The following is a 16,295-nucleotide window of genomic DNA, read 5'->3' on the forward strand; positions in this document are numbered from 1 at the left end:
AAAAGTCTGTTTTTGTTAAATAATTGTAAAGGAAAGGGAGTGTAAAACTATTAATAATATTTTACTTTTTTGTTAAATAATTGTAAAGGAAAGGGAGTGTAAAACTATTAATAATATTTTAGTTTTTTATTTATTTTATGCCATCATGTTCCTCAAAATTAAAGGCCATGATAAAAAAAACATAATTTTTAGACTGCCTTTGTAAGAAGTAGAAGTAAATCAGTAAATCATGATTACATTTTAATTTGTGAACATGTAAATGTTTGTAACAATAATTATGAAAACAAAACAATAAAAACACACAATGTGTCCGGTAGAGGGCGCAGAATTGGCGCCAACGCTGTTTCCCTGCATTGTTGTATTTCCGGGTCAAAAACACACCTCTTCCGGTGTGACAAGCAACCGGAGAACAACAACAACAACAACAAACCGGACCGTTGTCTTTGTGTCGGTCGTTTTGAACCCAGAGGGTTATTAACGGGGCTCCACCGGGAGGAGCAGTGCCGGTGAGCATGGTGAAGTGTGTCGTCTCTGGCTGTCCGAACCGCGTGGCCACCGTGAACGGTAACCGGAGCATCTTCAGCCGAACCCCGAAGAGGTTCTTCAACTTCCCCAAAGACCCAGCACGAGTTAAGGTACGGACATGTGGATTTAACCAGCAACGAGCCGGTTGTGTCACTTGAAATAAAGGGTTAATGTTGATTATGTATGTTGTAATATGAGTGACAACCGTGGAAACAGCGTTAGTTTACTATCCGGTTAATTGTGTCGTTTTTCGTTCATTAACGTTACATAAACAGCTGGATCTGGTCAGAGATGTTTTAAAGTTTGAGTTACAAACGGGACCTGTTTTTACCTTTTTTTTTAAATTTATTTATTTTATTTCGAACATGTGCGAGTAACACAACAAAGTGAACTGACAAACAAACAAACAAATCCAATGAAAATAGNNCAATAACAATAGTCAAAACAAAAGCAATAATGTGAACCCACGTGTCCGAAAAGGAGTAGGATGAAGCATATTTAAAGCTACCGCTTCTCCCCAACATACATATTTACATAAAAGAAAATAAATAGATTAAATAAACAAATACATAAATCATTTATGAAAACAGCCCTTCTTCCTCCCTGTACCTCGTGAAAACCATGTGTTTGTACCGCGTTTTAAACTGGATCATGCTTGAAACACACGTTTAATGACATTGCCAAAGCAGGTGCAACATATGTTTCTATACAGATTAGTAAGAAAACAATAATGATAAAGTAGACTGATGTAATGTAACGTTAAATGTGTGTGTAGGTGGTTCAGTGTCCCTCAGGTTGTGGCATGTTGATACATAGATACATACAAGATATACCTCTTTCTCCTAGGATTATATTTATTCTTTGTTTCGAGTGGTTATTTAGCTTAGAGCGTTTAATTAGTTAAAACAAATGTTCCCTAAATAATGAATGAATGATGAGGAAACTATGGTTACATCCTGTGAACATGGCCAGATAAAGTGTCTGATTTGGACTTTAATGCATCATCAAGGAGAGTTTTAAAACCAGTCCCTGATGTTTTATAGTCTTTTAAACTGTAACCGGACTCTTCAGACAACAATAATGCAACTTTGATTAAGGAAGAGCTATAAAGTGTTACTGTGGTGCATGAAACGGTGTTTGCCACGTCCGTAGAAATAATCTGAGATATGGATTCAGAAAAACATTGCTGTGGTGTTTTTGAAACTAGGGAGGATTTAAAGCTTCAGTGCGGTTGTGTCTTTAGTGTAATCAGAGACCAGTAAGCAATAAACACAGCAGGCTGACACTGATGACTGTTCAGGTATGGCTGGCCGCGCTGAGGGAGACGGACACGCAGGACTCCACAGAGCAGCATTTAATTTGCGAAGACCACTTCCTTCCGGAGGACATCTCCAACAGTGGGGTCAACAGCGACGCCATTCCCATCATGCCCCCCTGCCTGGATGGGCCCTTGGGCATGATTAGCCCCTGGGGAGCCGAGTCATCTGAGGAAGAGGATCAGTGGGCCACAGGCGTCGGTGATGATGATGATGATGATGATGATGATGATTTCGAAGGTGGAGATGAGGGTCCTGTTAAAGCGGAGCCTCCTGCACCAGAACCTGCTGCAGTGGATCCACCACAGCAGGTCAGGGGGTTCTCATTATATTTTCTTTTGTGACTCAGTGTGTATTAAACATCTCTGTGTGTTTTTATTCACTTCATATTGATTATATGTTGATACTGAGGTTGTCATTCTCCTCTCAGTCTAATCAGTTGAATATCAGTGTTATGGGGTTAATTTTGCAGGGAGAAATGTGGATTTGTAAACCATCCAACATTAGCCGCAACTGAAAAGTATTATTACACAGAAATACGACAAAGCGCTACAGTGTGATATCCAAACCACGGTAACATTTTCTGTTTTTTGGTTTACAATTGCATTTTATTTCCAAGAAAATATGGATGCAAATTTTAGTAAAAATATTCTATTCTAATATTAAAGTTGAGTTGATTCAAAACTGAGACTGTAGACATAAATGAGTAGAAAAGGTTTGTATGGTTGTCAAAAAAAGATCTTCCTGTTAGGATTGTACATAACGTGTAATAACCCAAACACGTCAGACTTAAAAAAAACACCAACTATCAATATGTCTGACAACATGCCTGTGACCAATCATCTAAATTACAGCTTTAACCGGATCTGTTTGTACTTTCTGAATTCCAGGATCCAGGAGCCAAGAAGACCTCAGAGTCCAAGACAACTGGGTAAAAAAAAAAAAAACTCTGCTCCTGGTTTTCACACCAAGATTTAACAGAAATTACAAATTTAACTCAAAGTTGAGTAACATTTTGATGTCTCTTCCCAGCATCGTTGTCAATCAGACGAAAGAGACGATCCAGACCAAGAAATTCACCAGACATGGTGAGTGCTCCTGTCGTTTAACTCGATCAATCAGTTAATCAATCAGTGAGCACAAAGCGCAGTGGCAGATAGTTTGGACACTTTTAATGTGAATTAGCAGCAGTAGGAGCTGTTGCATATTTGTATCAATATTTGAGAGTACGTACAAGTTTGAATTGGAAGACGGGAGAACATGTTGTGTTCCTGTTTGAAAACCACACAGATAAGCAAACCATAAACAGTAAAGGTTTATAAAGCACTAACTTTGGCCGTCGTGTTGTATTCAGATGTGTCCCTGGGGATGCTGACGCAGCGTTTCCTCGAGCTGATGCTGGCGGCTCCAGACAGCACAGTGGACATCCGGCAGGTGGTCACCAGCCTGCAAACCCGCAGGCGACGAGTCTATGACATCACCAACGTCCTGGAAGGCATCAGCCTCGTCGAGAAGCAGTCGGTCAACAGATACAAGTGGATGTGAGTGAACAGATGAGAAGATATTCTCTGTGCATCTATGCTTTTATATTTTTGTGTTTTATGATCTCACTTATACCTGCTCTTTTGTTGTCCGCCCAGAGGAAGGTGTCAGATCTCCAGCTTTCTGTGGAGGAACGAGCAGAAGTTCCAGAGAGAGTTCGACAACCTGAAGCTGGTGGAGGACACGCTGGACAGCCTCATCAAAAGCTGCGCTCAGCAGCTCTTCGACATGACCGATGACTTGGAAAACGCTGCATATCCTTTCACATCAGACTTAGAGGAGCAGTAGTACTGCTGGTCATCTAGACCCTCCTGACTTTTAGAATGGATTTCCATCGATCCATTCATCATTTATTGCCCCTGAATCAAGGAGCTTCTCATACCCTGATTTTGTTAAGAGCCCATACAGCCCACATAATGACTTTTAAATATCAGTGTCTTTGCTAATCATTGCATTATTGCCTCCTGTCCCAGCACCAAACAGCAGACAGAACATAGTGGAGCGTTGAGCTGCTAAAGGGCAAGATACTTTACTGGTGGAGACTGAATCAGAGCTAAAAGTCTATTGAATATTGGACATGGACATATTGAACAAAATTCAAAATGAATGCCAATGTTGCTCCATAACTGCTGGATGTTCTTGGCAACAGGTTGCTAACAACTTTGTCATACCAACTGTATATGGTGATAATAGGTCAGTGTACTGTTAAATCTTGTTTTACTGCCCCCAAGTGGCCAAAACATCAGTTATTGCAGGTTTAAATGAGCAGAACCCACAGACCCATTCTCAGTTCTTATTGCATTCCTTCTATTGTCCAACAATATTAGACATTGTATTTTATACCTCAGATTAATGTGGAACATTATGTACCACAGACAGACAAGAATGCAGAAATATGTCATTAGACATCAGATTAAGCCAGTAGGCATGAAATAAGTTTTCTTAAAACTAGGGAGTAAATAAGACTTGTTGTAAATGTGGATAAAAAATGAAGCAGGCTTTCTTTAACCGTTCCTTCACGTTGGCCTACGTGACCTACGAGGACGTCAGCCGGCTCGCTGCCTTGCAGGAGCAGACAGTGTTTGTTGTCAAAGCTCCAGAGGAAACCAAATTGGAGGTTCCTGCACCCAAAGAGGTACGCAACCAAAGACAGTATAAGAAGTAGGAAGTACATTATCTGAGTAATTAACTTTTATATATTTTTACTAATTTAAAACTTAATTCAAAGGTTTTGTTTTGAAAAGATAAATACACATTTCTTGCACTTTTCTAAAAGATATCTGACAGTAATAATTACATTTTTGTGAGATAAATATACACATTGTTGATATTACAGGTCATATTGCATGTAGATCTTCTCCTGTAGTGAATACATTCAGGAGGTAGACAAAAAAAGCGCCATCATTTGGTTAACTCATGTGTGTGTGTGTGTGTACACGCAGGACAGCATCCAGATCCATCTGAAGGGGGCGAAGGGTCCCATTATAGTGGTGACCTGTGATATTGGGACAGGAGACGCGACTGGAGAGAAGAACAGCTGCTTCTTAACGCTGGAGGAAAGCAGAATAAAGACGGCCACACTGCACACAGGTATAAAGAAAAGTTACAAGGCGTCAGATATTTATAGATTGAAGCTTATTCATGTTGATATCCAGAGTGGTAGATTTTGTCTCATGAGACAATTAAAATGAACCTGGCCAACAAGGTGATGAGTGGGTCTTATTAGGTGATTGGCATAGTGATGCTGACATCATGTTCAACGTGGCACAAACACAGGAACACTGCATATATGGATATGAATGTCGCTATGTTGCTGTTTGACCCAGCAAGAAGACAAGGCTGAGAAAAGGCTGAAGGCAGAAAAACAAAAGACTGCTGAAAAAACTCCTACATCAGAGCGTGGACGATGAAACGGCTTTGGTTGCTCCGTGTCTCACAAGTGACGATTCTCCCCGACTGATCAGTGGACAGCGGTATTTTCACTCCACCATTAGTATCACCTCAGCTCACTTGGGAACCTGACTGGGGTGAAAATCTTAGCCAAAAGAAAAGAAGATCTTTCAAGTGAGACGAGTGGAGCCTCACCGTGCAGTGAGGCGTCTGTAACCAGGTGCAGAAACCAGTAAAGACTACATGAAGTCACTGTGCGCTGATTAAACTAACACCATATACTGCGGTCTGCTTTGGGATCCTACCGGCAGTTTTTGTGCTCTACTCTTCTAACATTACACAACAAATCTGTTTGAGATGGCACTATCCAGGGGAAAGAGGATGGAACTGGCATTGAAAAGACAATTCCCAGAGTATGGTAAGTAACAATGACATTAAGCATTGAGAAACTAGCCATCACAATATAAAATACCTGTCAGCCTCGCTGTTTTTCTGACTTACAGGCGACGTTTAGTTAGCTAGTGTAATGTAGCATCATTGTCAATGCCATGTCATCTATGTTTTGTTGTTAACCTGGCAATGTTAGTGCAGCCAGCGATGGGAGGAAAAAAAAAATATATATATACTTGAAAGGCATGATGTATCAAGTTGTCCCATAACAATCAAACAGCCATGACAGTGATCGCTCTCTTTGTCTAATAGCATGAATATTATCTTCAGTTTCTTCCTCATCATTGTCCAACAAGAAGATATTGTCCATATCCAGGCGGTTATAGTTGGCAAAGACTAAACCAAAAACTACGTGTGAGATTTTCTGACCGGAAAATCTGATTCATGTGAATCATACGGATACACAATGCTGATTTTTAAAAGGACAGACAACTTGTCTGTTGTAATTTACAAGACGAAGTGAGCATGCACACTTATGTTGATTCGCCCTGCTGTTAGCTGCCATCGAGCAACACAACTGTGCTGCTAGGGAATAGTGTATTTCTGTTTACATTCAGTTTGTTTGGCTGTTTGTGTGACTAACCACTTTGCGCAAGAGAGATGTGTCATCACTTTGATTTTGCACCAACCCTCAACCTCCTCCTCAATACCAGTCTTCCTCAGCTGAAGAAAGAATCCAACAGGGATTCATTAGCAAGGTTTGGGGTTGGCTGTTTAGATACTAAGATAATAGAGGAGAGAAAATGTTCCTTTATTGATCCCAGTGGGAGAAAGAGAGGTTTGACTATTCGGTGCCTTTTGTTGACCCGTGTTCAACTTTCGAAGTCGATGCACTTGTCACTTTTTGTGAACTGACCAATCAGCCTGGAGGGCAAAACAATGTTTTGTTTGTATTGTAATACCTGTTTCTGAAATGTTGCCATTGACAAATACTCAATACTCATACCCATATTATAATAAAAAAATAAATGTTGATAATGAAACAAACTGCCCCCGTGTTAATCCAACCATCTAGTGGTACATTTGAGTCATGTAGAGCATCCTAACACAGGCTGTTATTAGATACATTGGATGGTTTCAGGAAAATTAAGCTTTCATGGAGGAGCTGGGAAATAACCCCATTACAACCAAATGATCTGAATACTGGTCAGTTTGCAGCTAACTTATAAATGGTGCCCTGAGTGAAGCTAAAGATGAATATAAATTGTTTGCATTAACATATTTGTATGCTTAAATTAGTATCTTAATAACACAATGTCCTGTTTGTTTGGGCACTAAAACATGACTAGAAATATTATTTTTCCTCCAAATTCTAATGGATGCAAGTGTATTTATTATTGCTGGCCTATTCACACATTTGTTTGACCATAGACCTAATTGTTCTTGCCTATAAAAATAAATGTAATTAATATTGAACAGAGTGGAGATGTTTCCCTGTAGGTTCTCTTGGTGTGCATAATAATAATAATAATATTGATGATAATGATAATCTTTTATTACTTCTTTTGTTGCAGTACAGAAAGCTCCTCCAGCCAGCCAGACGATGGATGAATTGTCTGCATCCCTTAAAGCTGAATTTAAGCCTGGCGATGAACCTGATGAGCTTGAGTTCAGTGAAGACCAGGAGAGTGGGGATTCATCTGAGTTCAGTGAAGAGCAGGAGAGTGGAGATACGTCTGAGTTCAGTGAAGAGCAGGAGAGCTGGGATACGTCTGACAGGGACACCCATCCCCATAAACCTAAGGAGGAACGAGGTCAGCAGACCCGAAAAAAACACAAGCAGGAGAAACCATGTCGCCAAACATGTCGGAAGAAATGCTGGGACAAAATAACAGAAAAAATGAGGAAAGCAGAGCACACCACGTACAGGAACATGACCACCCAAAGGAAGGTAACATTCATTCTCAACAGGGTCTCTCAACGCAAGATTGCCCGTTTGACATCTGTTGGTCCCAGCAGACGTAACAAGTCCATATTTTACCATCTTAGAGATGACCTGGGTGAGTTACAAGAGGTATGCAAGACATTCTTTCTCACAACTCTGGGATACCATCCAAAAAATGACAGGTTCATCCTAGCAGTCATCGGGAACAGCTCCCTATCAGGCTCGACATCACCCAAAGAACACCATAGAAGACCTGCCCCAGCCAATAAAGCCAATTCCTCCCCAAGTTACAAACACAACGAATCAGTAAATCCAACAGTTAGCCCTTATAGATGAGAACACGCCCCCAGTCTAAGACACCTCCAGAGTGGGGTGACCAGATGTCCCAAATCCAGAATCCTGACCTTTTTTTTTCCTGGAAATGAACCATTAATAGTAACAGAGTAAACTAAAACGAGAGCTGTCTGTGTTCTGGGAGACTGGACCTGACTGGGTGACATTGTAATATGGGAACATGCACTGAATATATTGTGTATTTTGGAGCGCTGCTAAACATAACAGAGATACATTCAACAAGCTGCTGCTGTCACCAGAATAAAGACTGAATTCAACTCAAACTCCTCTGTCACATATTTCACCCATTGTGCAGCTGATGTAGAAGGAGTTTACTGCACACCACCAGTGCTCATACGAAGCAGTAAGGAACAGCAACACCAGCTTCACCAAGGCTGAAGTATTTGCTTCACCTGGCAGAGATCCAATCATGTGGGTGATCAGGAGTAATTCACACCACTGGACTCCCTCATGAAGACCACTCTTGACATCTCTGAGCAACTCAGGCCTGCAGTGAATGTGGTTGGGAGGCAGAAGAAGACAGACATCCTGATAAAAACTGCCCACTGATGCTACGAAACTGCTAGCAGAGCTGCGGATGAAGAGTGAGACATAAAATTGGACTGTATAAATATATATATATATATATTTTTAAAGAAATGATTCTGCTTTTCATTAAAGTCAAATTTCTTGCACAAATCCATAAGTTGAGTTGTTAAATACTGTTGAATACAATGAACAAAATCAATGTCAAAATACTTTTTGTTAAATGAAAACAATATAAAATGTGAAAGAAAACAACATCGTAGTTGCTGCACTGTGTTTTTGCAATGTTTTTTTTTTCCCTTAGTTTGACCCTTCAAGTAGTTACTGCAGTCAGGCTTTGTAGGTCAGTGTAGCTGCAAAGTGTTTCCTGTCTACCTTTTTATCTTATATATTAATATTTGATATTTTCTTTATTGTTTGATTAAAAATGTGAACTAAGGCTATTTTTAAAAGGAGAAAAATAATCAAATAAAATTGTCAAAAAGTAAATTTTATTTGTAAAGTACATAATTCAAAATATCAGAAATAGGCCTTTCCATGTAGACTTTTTATATAAACTATAGAATTACAAAAAATGTGCTACATTCCGATATGTATAGTTATCTGGATATGAACTTACCTATATTGAACTAACAAACTGACTAGCATGGGCAACAAAAATAAACTTTCGGTTCTCTGGTGGACAAACTGGCTTTGCTAGTTTGCACTGAACCAGACAACACCGGCATAATACTGCCCCAGTGTTGGACTTTTAACACGATAACATGTTTGCATACTGGAAGTGAAGTGTGACACACAACAGTGCCAGAGTACCATCAGACTGGCTTCCCCATTTTCCCCTGAACTCCACAGTTGGCTTAATGGCAACAACAACAATGCTGCCCCATTCTGTGTCCTTTAGTTATGTAACAAATGGCAACAGGCCGACTGTATAAATGGAGATATTGTATCTAAATAACCTCAAACATCTTTCTGTAGTTACACACTGCAATTGCGTGTCTCTTACTGGCTGACAGTAACACAAATACATCTTGTGATCAGCTGATATGTGTTGTTTATTATTAATATTGTTTATTGTTTTATGTCATTGTGGTGCTGTTGTCGTTGCAGAGTCCTCGAGTCCACAGAGCGCTGTGCAGAGTGCGTAGCCACCAGCTGACCACCGGTTGACAACAGCTCCAGATACAAGCCTGGAAAACTACTGAAGCCTAAATATGCCGTCTATGGGAAGCAGAAGGGTCAGATGCAGAGATTTCATCTGACTGAGCTCATATGTGACACATTATTTAAGTACTCAGCTGATCTATGTTTAAAGCAGCTGAAATTTTCATCTAAATCATCAAATCCAAGCTGATCAGGGGCAAACAAAGATGTTTTGATAAGAGAATCAACATGGAAAACACTTCTTATGGATGAATTTAATTTGTGGCTTTGCAAATGTTTTTTTTATTTTATTTTTCGTAAAGCAAAGTTTTTAATTGACCTGGTGTTGGTCCTGTTCAGCCTGGTCGGTCCACTGAGCTCTCCTGAGAGAAATGATGAAGGTGAGGATGAGGACAGACTGACCGGGATGTTTGTAATTTTATTTTCTATGAGAGATGACAGAGAAGAGTGAATGAGCTCATATGCAGATGCAGTACACACTGTGCCTCGGTGCTGCAGAGAGCTGCAGTGCTGCTGGAGGTTTGTGTTATACATTAGGATCATGTCCTGACATACAGTACATTGGCTGTATAATATTTGACTTCTTCATTTATATATTGTGTTTACTTTGGACGTCTTGGTTTGAACTTTATAATAATGGGGAAAACACCTCAAAGAGGCTGTGATAAATAAATAAAAAGAACTCCTATGAAGTTAGTGTTTGTTTGAATCCCTGAAGCAGCAGCAGGGGAATAATGGAACATTACGATCTGGGACCTTTAACCTCTCTGTGGCTCAACCAGCCAACATTTCCAATGAGGCCATTGTTGGTCCGACATTGTTGCACGTTTAAAATATAAATACAACCTCACGTTGTGTCGATCATATTTACAGACCCGCTCTGAAACTTTATTTTTGCACCAGTCATGAGAAAAGCACACAGACAGAGAGGGGGGCAGTTCAGCTTCTTGTAGCCGCGGTGCAGAGTGCAATATGCGGGCAGAGAGTGGAGACAGTCTGCGGAGGAACCTCCAGCGGAAAGAAGCAAGGGAGGAAAAAAGGAGAGAGACAGTTCCTGTATCAGCAGCAGAACCTCTCCTTCTAGACACCTTCGATCCAGTTACTTTTTCACTTTCAATTGAGAGGACCACAAAATCTTCCTCATTGTGTGATAACTGTCTCGTATTTGGGAACGAACAGAATAATTAAAGGCACCGGTTTTAATGTGTAACGAATTTAACCGACCGATTACAGAAACGCACATGAAAAATATTGCTGTAACTGAACAAACTGTATTTACTAGAAGGACTGACTGTAAATGTATTTGACATCTGTTGTTAAAATGGGGATTTTAGATGCAGGCGACTCCCTTAACGAAACCTCGAGAGATGTAAGCTGCACAGGTGATAAGAGGGCGTTGCCATGGACCAATCTCATCGGCCAGACGTAAACGGCGTGCCCTGTACAGTGTTCAGTGTAAACAAATAACTCCATAGAAGCTGAAACAGTAAACTAAAGGTTTGTTTTGTACTGGCGGTTCATCATCACTGACAGAGCTGCTCTTTCCTCCTGTATAAGGTCAGTCAGACATTTTCAGTTTTTAATCTTTTAATAAATTCACTGTCATTAAAAAAACTGAAACAAACAGCCACCACATCGGTGGTCTGGGAAGTTATGGTTAATAAGGAATATTTTTCCGACTGAATAATGAGATAAATGAGGCGCTATAGCCGATATTATTGTACACAATTTGTGCGCAATGTCAGATAAATATCTAACTAGTGCCAATGGATGTACAACTGTAAGTATGCATACTACTAAAGGTTTAAACACTTATTTATAAAAGTTACTTCTGAGTAGTTTAATCATCATCATCATTAGTTTTTTAAATTATGGAAAACGGACATTCATAAAAATACAACGCTTAAATCATAGAAAAGAAAAAAAGTTCACTTCACTTTCGTTTTCAGGTGAAGATTAGTGTGTAAATAGTTTTCCAAGATGGCGCCGCGGGACTGGCAGCCCGTTACTGCAGCTTTTTTCTATTTTATTTTTTTATTTTTTTATCTGTATTTTGTTATCTATTGTGTTGTATCTTAAATTGCTTTACCATATTTGATCAACATGATTGATCACATTGTGTTGCGTAAAACCTCAGGACAATTCGAGTTAAAAAATAAATATATAAAGTTAGAGATAAATAATAAAAAAGTGAATAAAAATAGATTAATACAGTGAATTCAGATCAACAGTTTGTCAAAATTAGTAAGTCAGTGTGCTACAGTTTTTTTTTTTATTGTTTTGCAGTTGCACAAGGCCATTTATGCGAATTAATCCTATTTTGTTGATGCCTTTTCCCATTAGATTTACAAAATAAAAAAGGTTTTTTAGTTGTCTCAATTTTCCTGTTTTCTTATTGTGTGTGGCATACAAGAGAACTGGAAGAACTGAACAATGCAAATAATAAAGCTTGAGATTCCTTCTTAAGGACAAGTTCCCATATGCAAGATGAGTGAAATAGGTTCAAAACAGTTGTATCATTGGACAATGCTATATGTAGGTGAGGTAAAGCGTTATAATGACCTCTAGTGTTCAGAAGCCACAACTGCATGCTTGTAATCAATAAATACTGTACTTTTCTTCCAGGGTTTATTTATGTAGTGGATTCATGTGAGAAGTTCTTCAAAGTAAGAAAAGCTGATACCTGTAAAATATAACCTACATTCAATTGTTATGGTAGTTCCTGTATGTGGGTCACTGTACACAACCTGCCTATGCTCTCTACAGGAAGTGGCCAAAAACGGGTTTCAAGCCACATTGATGTTTCAGATCATGTTCTCCCTGTCTTTAGTACCTCGGCGACATTGGCATCCTTCCATTATCATGGAATAATGTGTTGTGTTTGTGTTAAGGTGTCGGCACTGTGATGAATCAGGGTGAGGACAGAGAGGAGGGAGTCCCTCCCTCTAAAACCACTCTGTGTGGGGAACATGGCAGCCGGACCAAAGCTCAGAGGTGAGATATGGATCTCTGTGAATGACTGTTTTTCATTTTGGAGCCCCAAACTAACTAAGCTCTGTGTGTGATGTAGCCTGTATGTCATTATGTGATCTACCTTTGTATTTTCTAAGGAGAGCTCAGCAGTGGGATAAGGGTCTCAAACTGCCCATAACTGTTCCTTGTGTCAGAACTCAAAACTCATTATTCACAGATTCTGTGTGTGTCGTGTTGTAGCCCAGAACAGGTGCAAAGACCAGACTCTCCTGTACCCAGTTGTGTGTCTATGAAGAGTGATCGGTCCATGATACATTCTGTTGATTTTAAAGGACATTCTTCTGAATCAGAGTAAGTTGACATCATTCAATTTAATAACGCAATCTTTTAGAGAACTGTATTAAAGTTCATTCATAATAATACATTATAATTCTTAAAAAAGTCCAATGTATAGGATTTAGTGCCATCTAGTGGTATAGTTGCAGATCGCAACTCCCTTATGAATATTATAGTTCTGACAAGAGATCCTTGTAAATACTGGACCTTTGAGTCTATAGTGTTTATGCCATGTTGCTATGAGAATTCATCATTAGCACAGCACATTTAATGTGCTGCATATGTCATTATGTGATCTACCTTCGTATTTTCTAAGGAAAGCTCAGCGGTGGGATAAGGGTCTCAAACTGCCCATAACTGTTTTTTGTGTCAGAACTCAAAACTCATTATTCACAGTCAAAGTTCTGTGTGTGTTGTGTTATAGCCCAGAACAGGTGCAGAGAACACACTCTCCTGTACCCAGCTGTGTGTCCATGAAGAGTGATCGGTCCATGATACGTTCTGTTGATTTTAAAGGACAACACTCTTCTGAATCAAAGTAAGTTGACACAATTAAATATAGTCTTTTTTTTAATTTTTACTATGTTTTCATTAGCGTATCACCTGTAAGTTAGAATCTTTGTGTTTTTGTTACCTTTGAATGAGCCTAGAATGAGCTTAGAATGTTACCTACAGATGCCTTGGGTCGCCTTTCATGAGTCGCATTTTTTGCAAGTTTTCTGGCCACTGTAGTTTCTCCTTTGTGCTTGGAATGGGAGGGCGAAGGAGTTGCAATCTGCAACTACACCACTAGATGCCACTAAATTCTACACACTGGCCCTTTAAAGTGTAAAGAATGCTACAAATTGTCTTAAATCGCCAGGTTTTTACAAGGAAGAATAATGTGTGGAATAAATCAGACAATATCTCTCGTTCTCAAACATAATTATTGGAATGTTTTTGTTACTGTCCAACATTCTTGATCACATCTCGGTCTATTTCATTTAACATGCTGTGGGTGTCATTATGTGATCTAAAAGAAGAGTTCAGGAGAGCTCAGAAGTTCCTGGTGGTCATTCTGCTCAGCAGCAACAAACTGACCTGGAATCTATATTCATGGTGAGTAAATGTACAAAGCCAGCTGCTAAATAAAAACAACACAAACCAAACATTAAATATTACTCTGGTCCTAAAGTACAACAGAGTGTTGAGATATTTGACATGCATCACCAGACTCGACATACAGAAAGAAGTAATAGACTTCTAAACACTCAATGCACAGATCTGGGTTTTTATTATATGTTTATAAAGACAACTGTTTGTGTGATATTATATTGTTTATATTGTTATGTTCCAGCTGCTTGAGGAGAAGATTGTCAGTTTTGTGAGGGATGAGTTAAAGAGGTTCCAGAGGACTCTGAGTCTAGATTACTCTGAACCATTCAAGAGACAAATGGTGGATGAGGAGGTGGACAGTGAGCAGGAGGAGCAGAGGAGTAGCAGAGAAGCATTTCTGAAGGTCACACTTAATTTCTTGAGGAGAATAAAGCAGGTGGAGCTGGCAGACCTACTGCAGAGCAGTAAGAGGCTTTTAACAGTTTCTAAAAATATGTGAATATTTTAATCAGATCTATGAATTTTTCTGAGCTCAACACGGAAGCCACCAATGAGCTGAACAGATTTGAAAGAGCAGGAAAATTCATCAATGTTTATTTTTCTCAGATGTACTGTAGCCAGTTGCTTTCATGTGTCATTTGTTCATTCAGGAACTCCTTCTGGACTGTGCCAACGTAAACTCAGGTCAAATTTGCAGAAGAAGTTTCAGTGTGTGTTTGAAGGGATTGCAAAAGCAGGAAACCCAACCCTTCTGAATCAGATCTACACAGAGCTCTACATCACAGAGGGAGGGACTGCAGAGGTCAATGATGAACATGAGGTCAGACAGATTGAAACAGCATCCAGGAAACCAGACAGACCAGAAACAACAATCAGACAAGAAGACATCTTTAAACCCTCACCTGGAAGAGATGAACCAATCAGAACAGTGATGACGAAGGGAGTAGCTGGCATCGGGAAAACAGTCTTGATGCAGAAGTTCACACTGGACTGGGCTGAAGGCAAAGCCAACCATTGAGACAGCTTGGAACAGGCTTGCACTTCTCTCTGGAGGAAGATCCTCCACCGATCTTCTTTTTGATATCACTGCACTGTTTTTGATTGTCTTGATCCATTTCCTGTTTTGGTCACCACGTGTTGTAGCAAGACTCTAGCTGGTCCGCAGCTGAAAGACCCAGGAGAAAACGCAAGAACAGATCCAGGTCCATTGGACTCTGTAAGCGCCATGTCCACAGCAGACTGGTGGGATGTTTTAGTTTAGGTTCGGACTTTAAATAGTTTAGAACATTGGACGGATGTTGCTAATCACCCACCAGGTTGACACCAGAGCTTGATGAAGTCTGATGGACATGAAGAGCAGCGAGAAACTCCTGAACACTCAATGGACGAAGCAGAACACCTTGCCCTGGTACGCCTCCCTCTCCTCCTTGAAGATCTGCCGTGAACACTCCTGAGCTACACTGAGGCTGCCTCTGATATCCGATGCCAACTCGTCAGGTCTGATTCATAGAAGATCAGGTTCCTTCCTGCCAGCTGCTTAAAAGCGCAGTCTTCCCAGAGACTCAATCATCTTCCCACCCTCTGGATCCAGTTGGATTCTGTCTCAAGCCTCCATCATAGTTGAGGTTCTTAGTTGGACTGAACACAGGAGCTGAATGTACTTCAGTCAGGGTATTGGGCCCAGCTGTTCTTCTTCACTGGTTTTCAAACATCCTCCGAAACTGTAGCAGTGATCCAGCCAGAAGACTGGGATGTGGCACATGATGTGAAGACTTCTTGATTTCTTGATGAGGCGAATGACTCGCTCGGCCTGCTCCTCCTCTCTGAATCTCTTCTTGAAGTACTCCTCCTTCTGTGGGTCAGTGAACCCTCTGACCTCTGTCACCAAGTCAACACACTCTGGGGGATCTGATTGGCTGCTGCAGGTCGTGACGGTAATCCAGAGGCGAGCAGAGGGAAGCAGGTCCCCCCCCCCTGATGCAGCGTTTGGTCGCAGCACATCCACTGAGGTAGACTCCTTAACATCATCAAGATCTCATTGTTTGCGGAGTCCAAACGGAAGTCGACACTCGTCCAGACTGTCAAAATGAACACACCCTTGGAACCTTCAAACCTGCAGATTCCTGCTTCTCTGGTTCAGTAAAGAATGATAACAAGTTCCACCAAGCTGAACTTTTTTCTCTTCAGCACATTCAGGTCTCGAAAGTGAATGGAAATGTGAACTGATGTCTATGGTTAGC

At 40.3% G+C, this 16,295-nt stretch overlaps 2 protein-coding genes across 3 annotated transcripts; both read left to right on the top strand.

The window, feature by feature from the left end:
• Positions 1 to 379: 379 nt before the first annotated feature.
• Positions 380 to 10,343, top strand: si:ch211-195d17.2 (uncharacterized protein LOC560495 homolog). Of its 2 annotated transcripts, none has more exons than XM_035678767.1 (9): positions 380 to 635; positions 1,826 to 2,152; positions 2,732 to 2,772; positions 2,874 to 2,929; positions 3,196 to 3,382; positions 3,482 to 3,637; positions 4,404 to 4,518; positions 4,826 to 4,973; positions 9,598 to 10,343. In XM_035678767.1, the coding sequence occupies exons 1-9, from the start codon at positions 513 to 515 to the stop codon at positions 9,633 to 9,635; spliced, it is 1,191 nt and encodes a 396-aa protein (XP_035534660.1). In that variant the 5' UTR covers positions 380 to 512; the 3' UTR covers positions 9,636 to 10,343. The 2 variants fall into 2 exon arrangements, with proteins under 2 accessions (XP_035534660.1, XP_035534659.1); XM_035678766.1 differs by lacking the exon at positions 9,598 to 10,343 and adding an exon at positions 7,238 to 8,933.
• A 726-nt stretch (positions 10,344 to 11,069) lies between these two features.
• On the top strand, positions 11,070 to 15,073 carry LOC118341010 (NACHT, LRR and PYD domains-containing protein 3-like). Its single transcript, XM_035679176.1, has 7 exons — positions 11,070 to 11,208; positions 12,543 to 12,645; positions 12,865 to 12,975; positions 13,385 to 13,498; positions 13,980 to 14,058; positions 14,297 to 14,519; positions 14,706 to 15,073. The coding sequence occupies exons 2-7, from the start codon at positions 12,557 to 12,559 to the stop codon at positions 15,071 to 15,073; spliced, it is 984 nt and encodes a 327-aa protein (XP_035535069.1). The 5' UTR covers positions 11,070 to 11,208; positions 12,543 to 12,556.
• The last annotated feature ends 1,222 nt before the right edge of the window (positions 15,074 to 16,295 follow it).

Source organism: Morone saxatilis, unplaced genomic scaffold, assembly GCF_004916995.1.
Source record: "Morone saxatilis isolate NCDOM2014 unplaced genomic scaffold, NCSU_SB_2.0 Contig7, whole genome shotgun sequence".
In the NCBI taxonomy this organism is placed as follows: domain Eukaryota; kingdom Metazoa; phylum Chordata; class Actinopteri; family Moronidae; genus Morone; species Morone saxatilis.

Excerpts from the sequence above, each read along its gene's own strand:
- si:ch211-195d17.2 (XM_035678766.1), top strand. The coding sequence starts at position 513 with ATGGTGAAGTGTGTCGTCTCTGGCTGTCCGAACCGCGTGGCCACCGTG. Across the intron at positions 3,383-3,481 it reads GTCAACAGATACAAGTGGAT|AGGAAGGTGTCAGATCTCCA; the intron begins GTGAGTGAACAG and ends TTGTCCGCCCAG. Across the intron at positions 4,974-7,237 it reads GACGGCCACACTGCACACAG|TACAGAAAGCTCCTCCAGCC; the intron begins GTATAAAGAAAA and ends CTTTTGTTGCAG.
- LOC118341010 (XM_035679176.1), top strand. The coding sequence starts at position 12,557 with ATGAATCAGGGTGAGGACAGAGAGGAGGGAGTCCCTCCCTCTAAAACC. Across the intron at positions 12,646-12,864 it reads AGCCGGACCAAAGCTCAGAG|CCCAGAACAGGTGCAAAGAC; the intron begins GTGAGATATGGA and ends GTCGTGTTGTAG. Across the intron at positions 14,520-14,705 it reads GGCAGACCTACTGCAGAGCA|GAACTCCTTCTGGACTGTGC; the intron begins GTAAGAGGCTTT and ends TTGTTCATTCAG.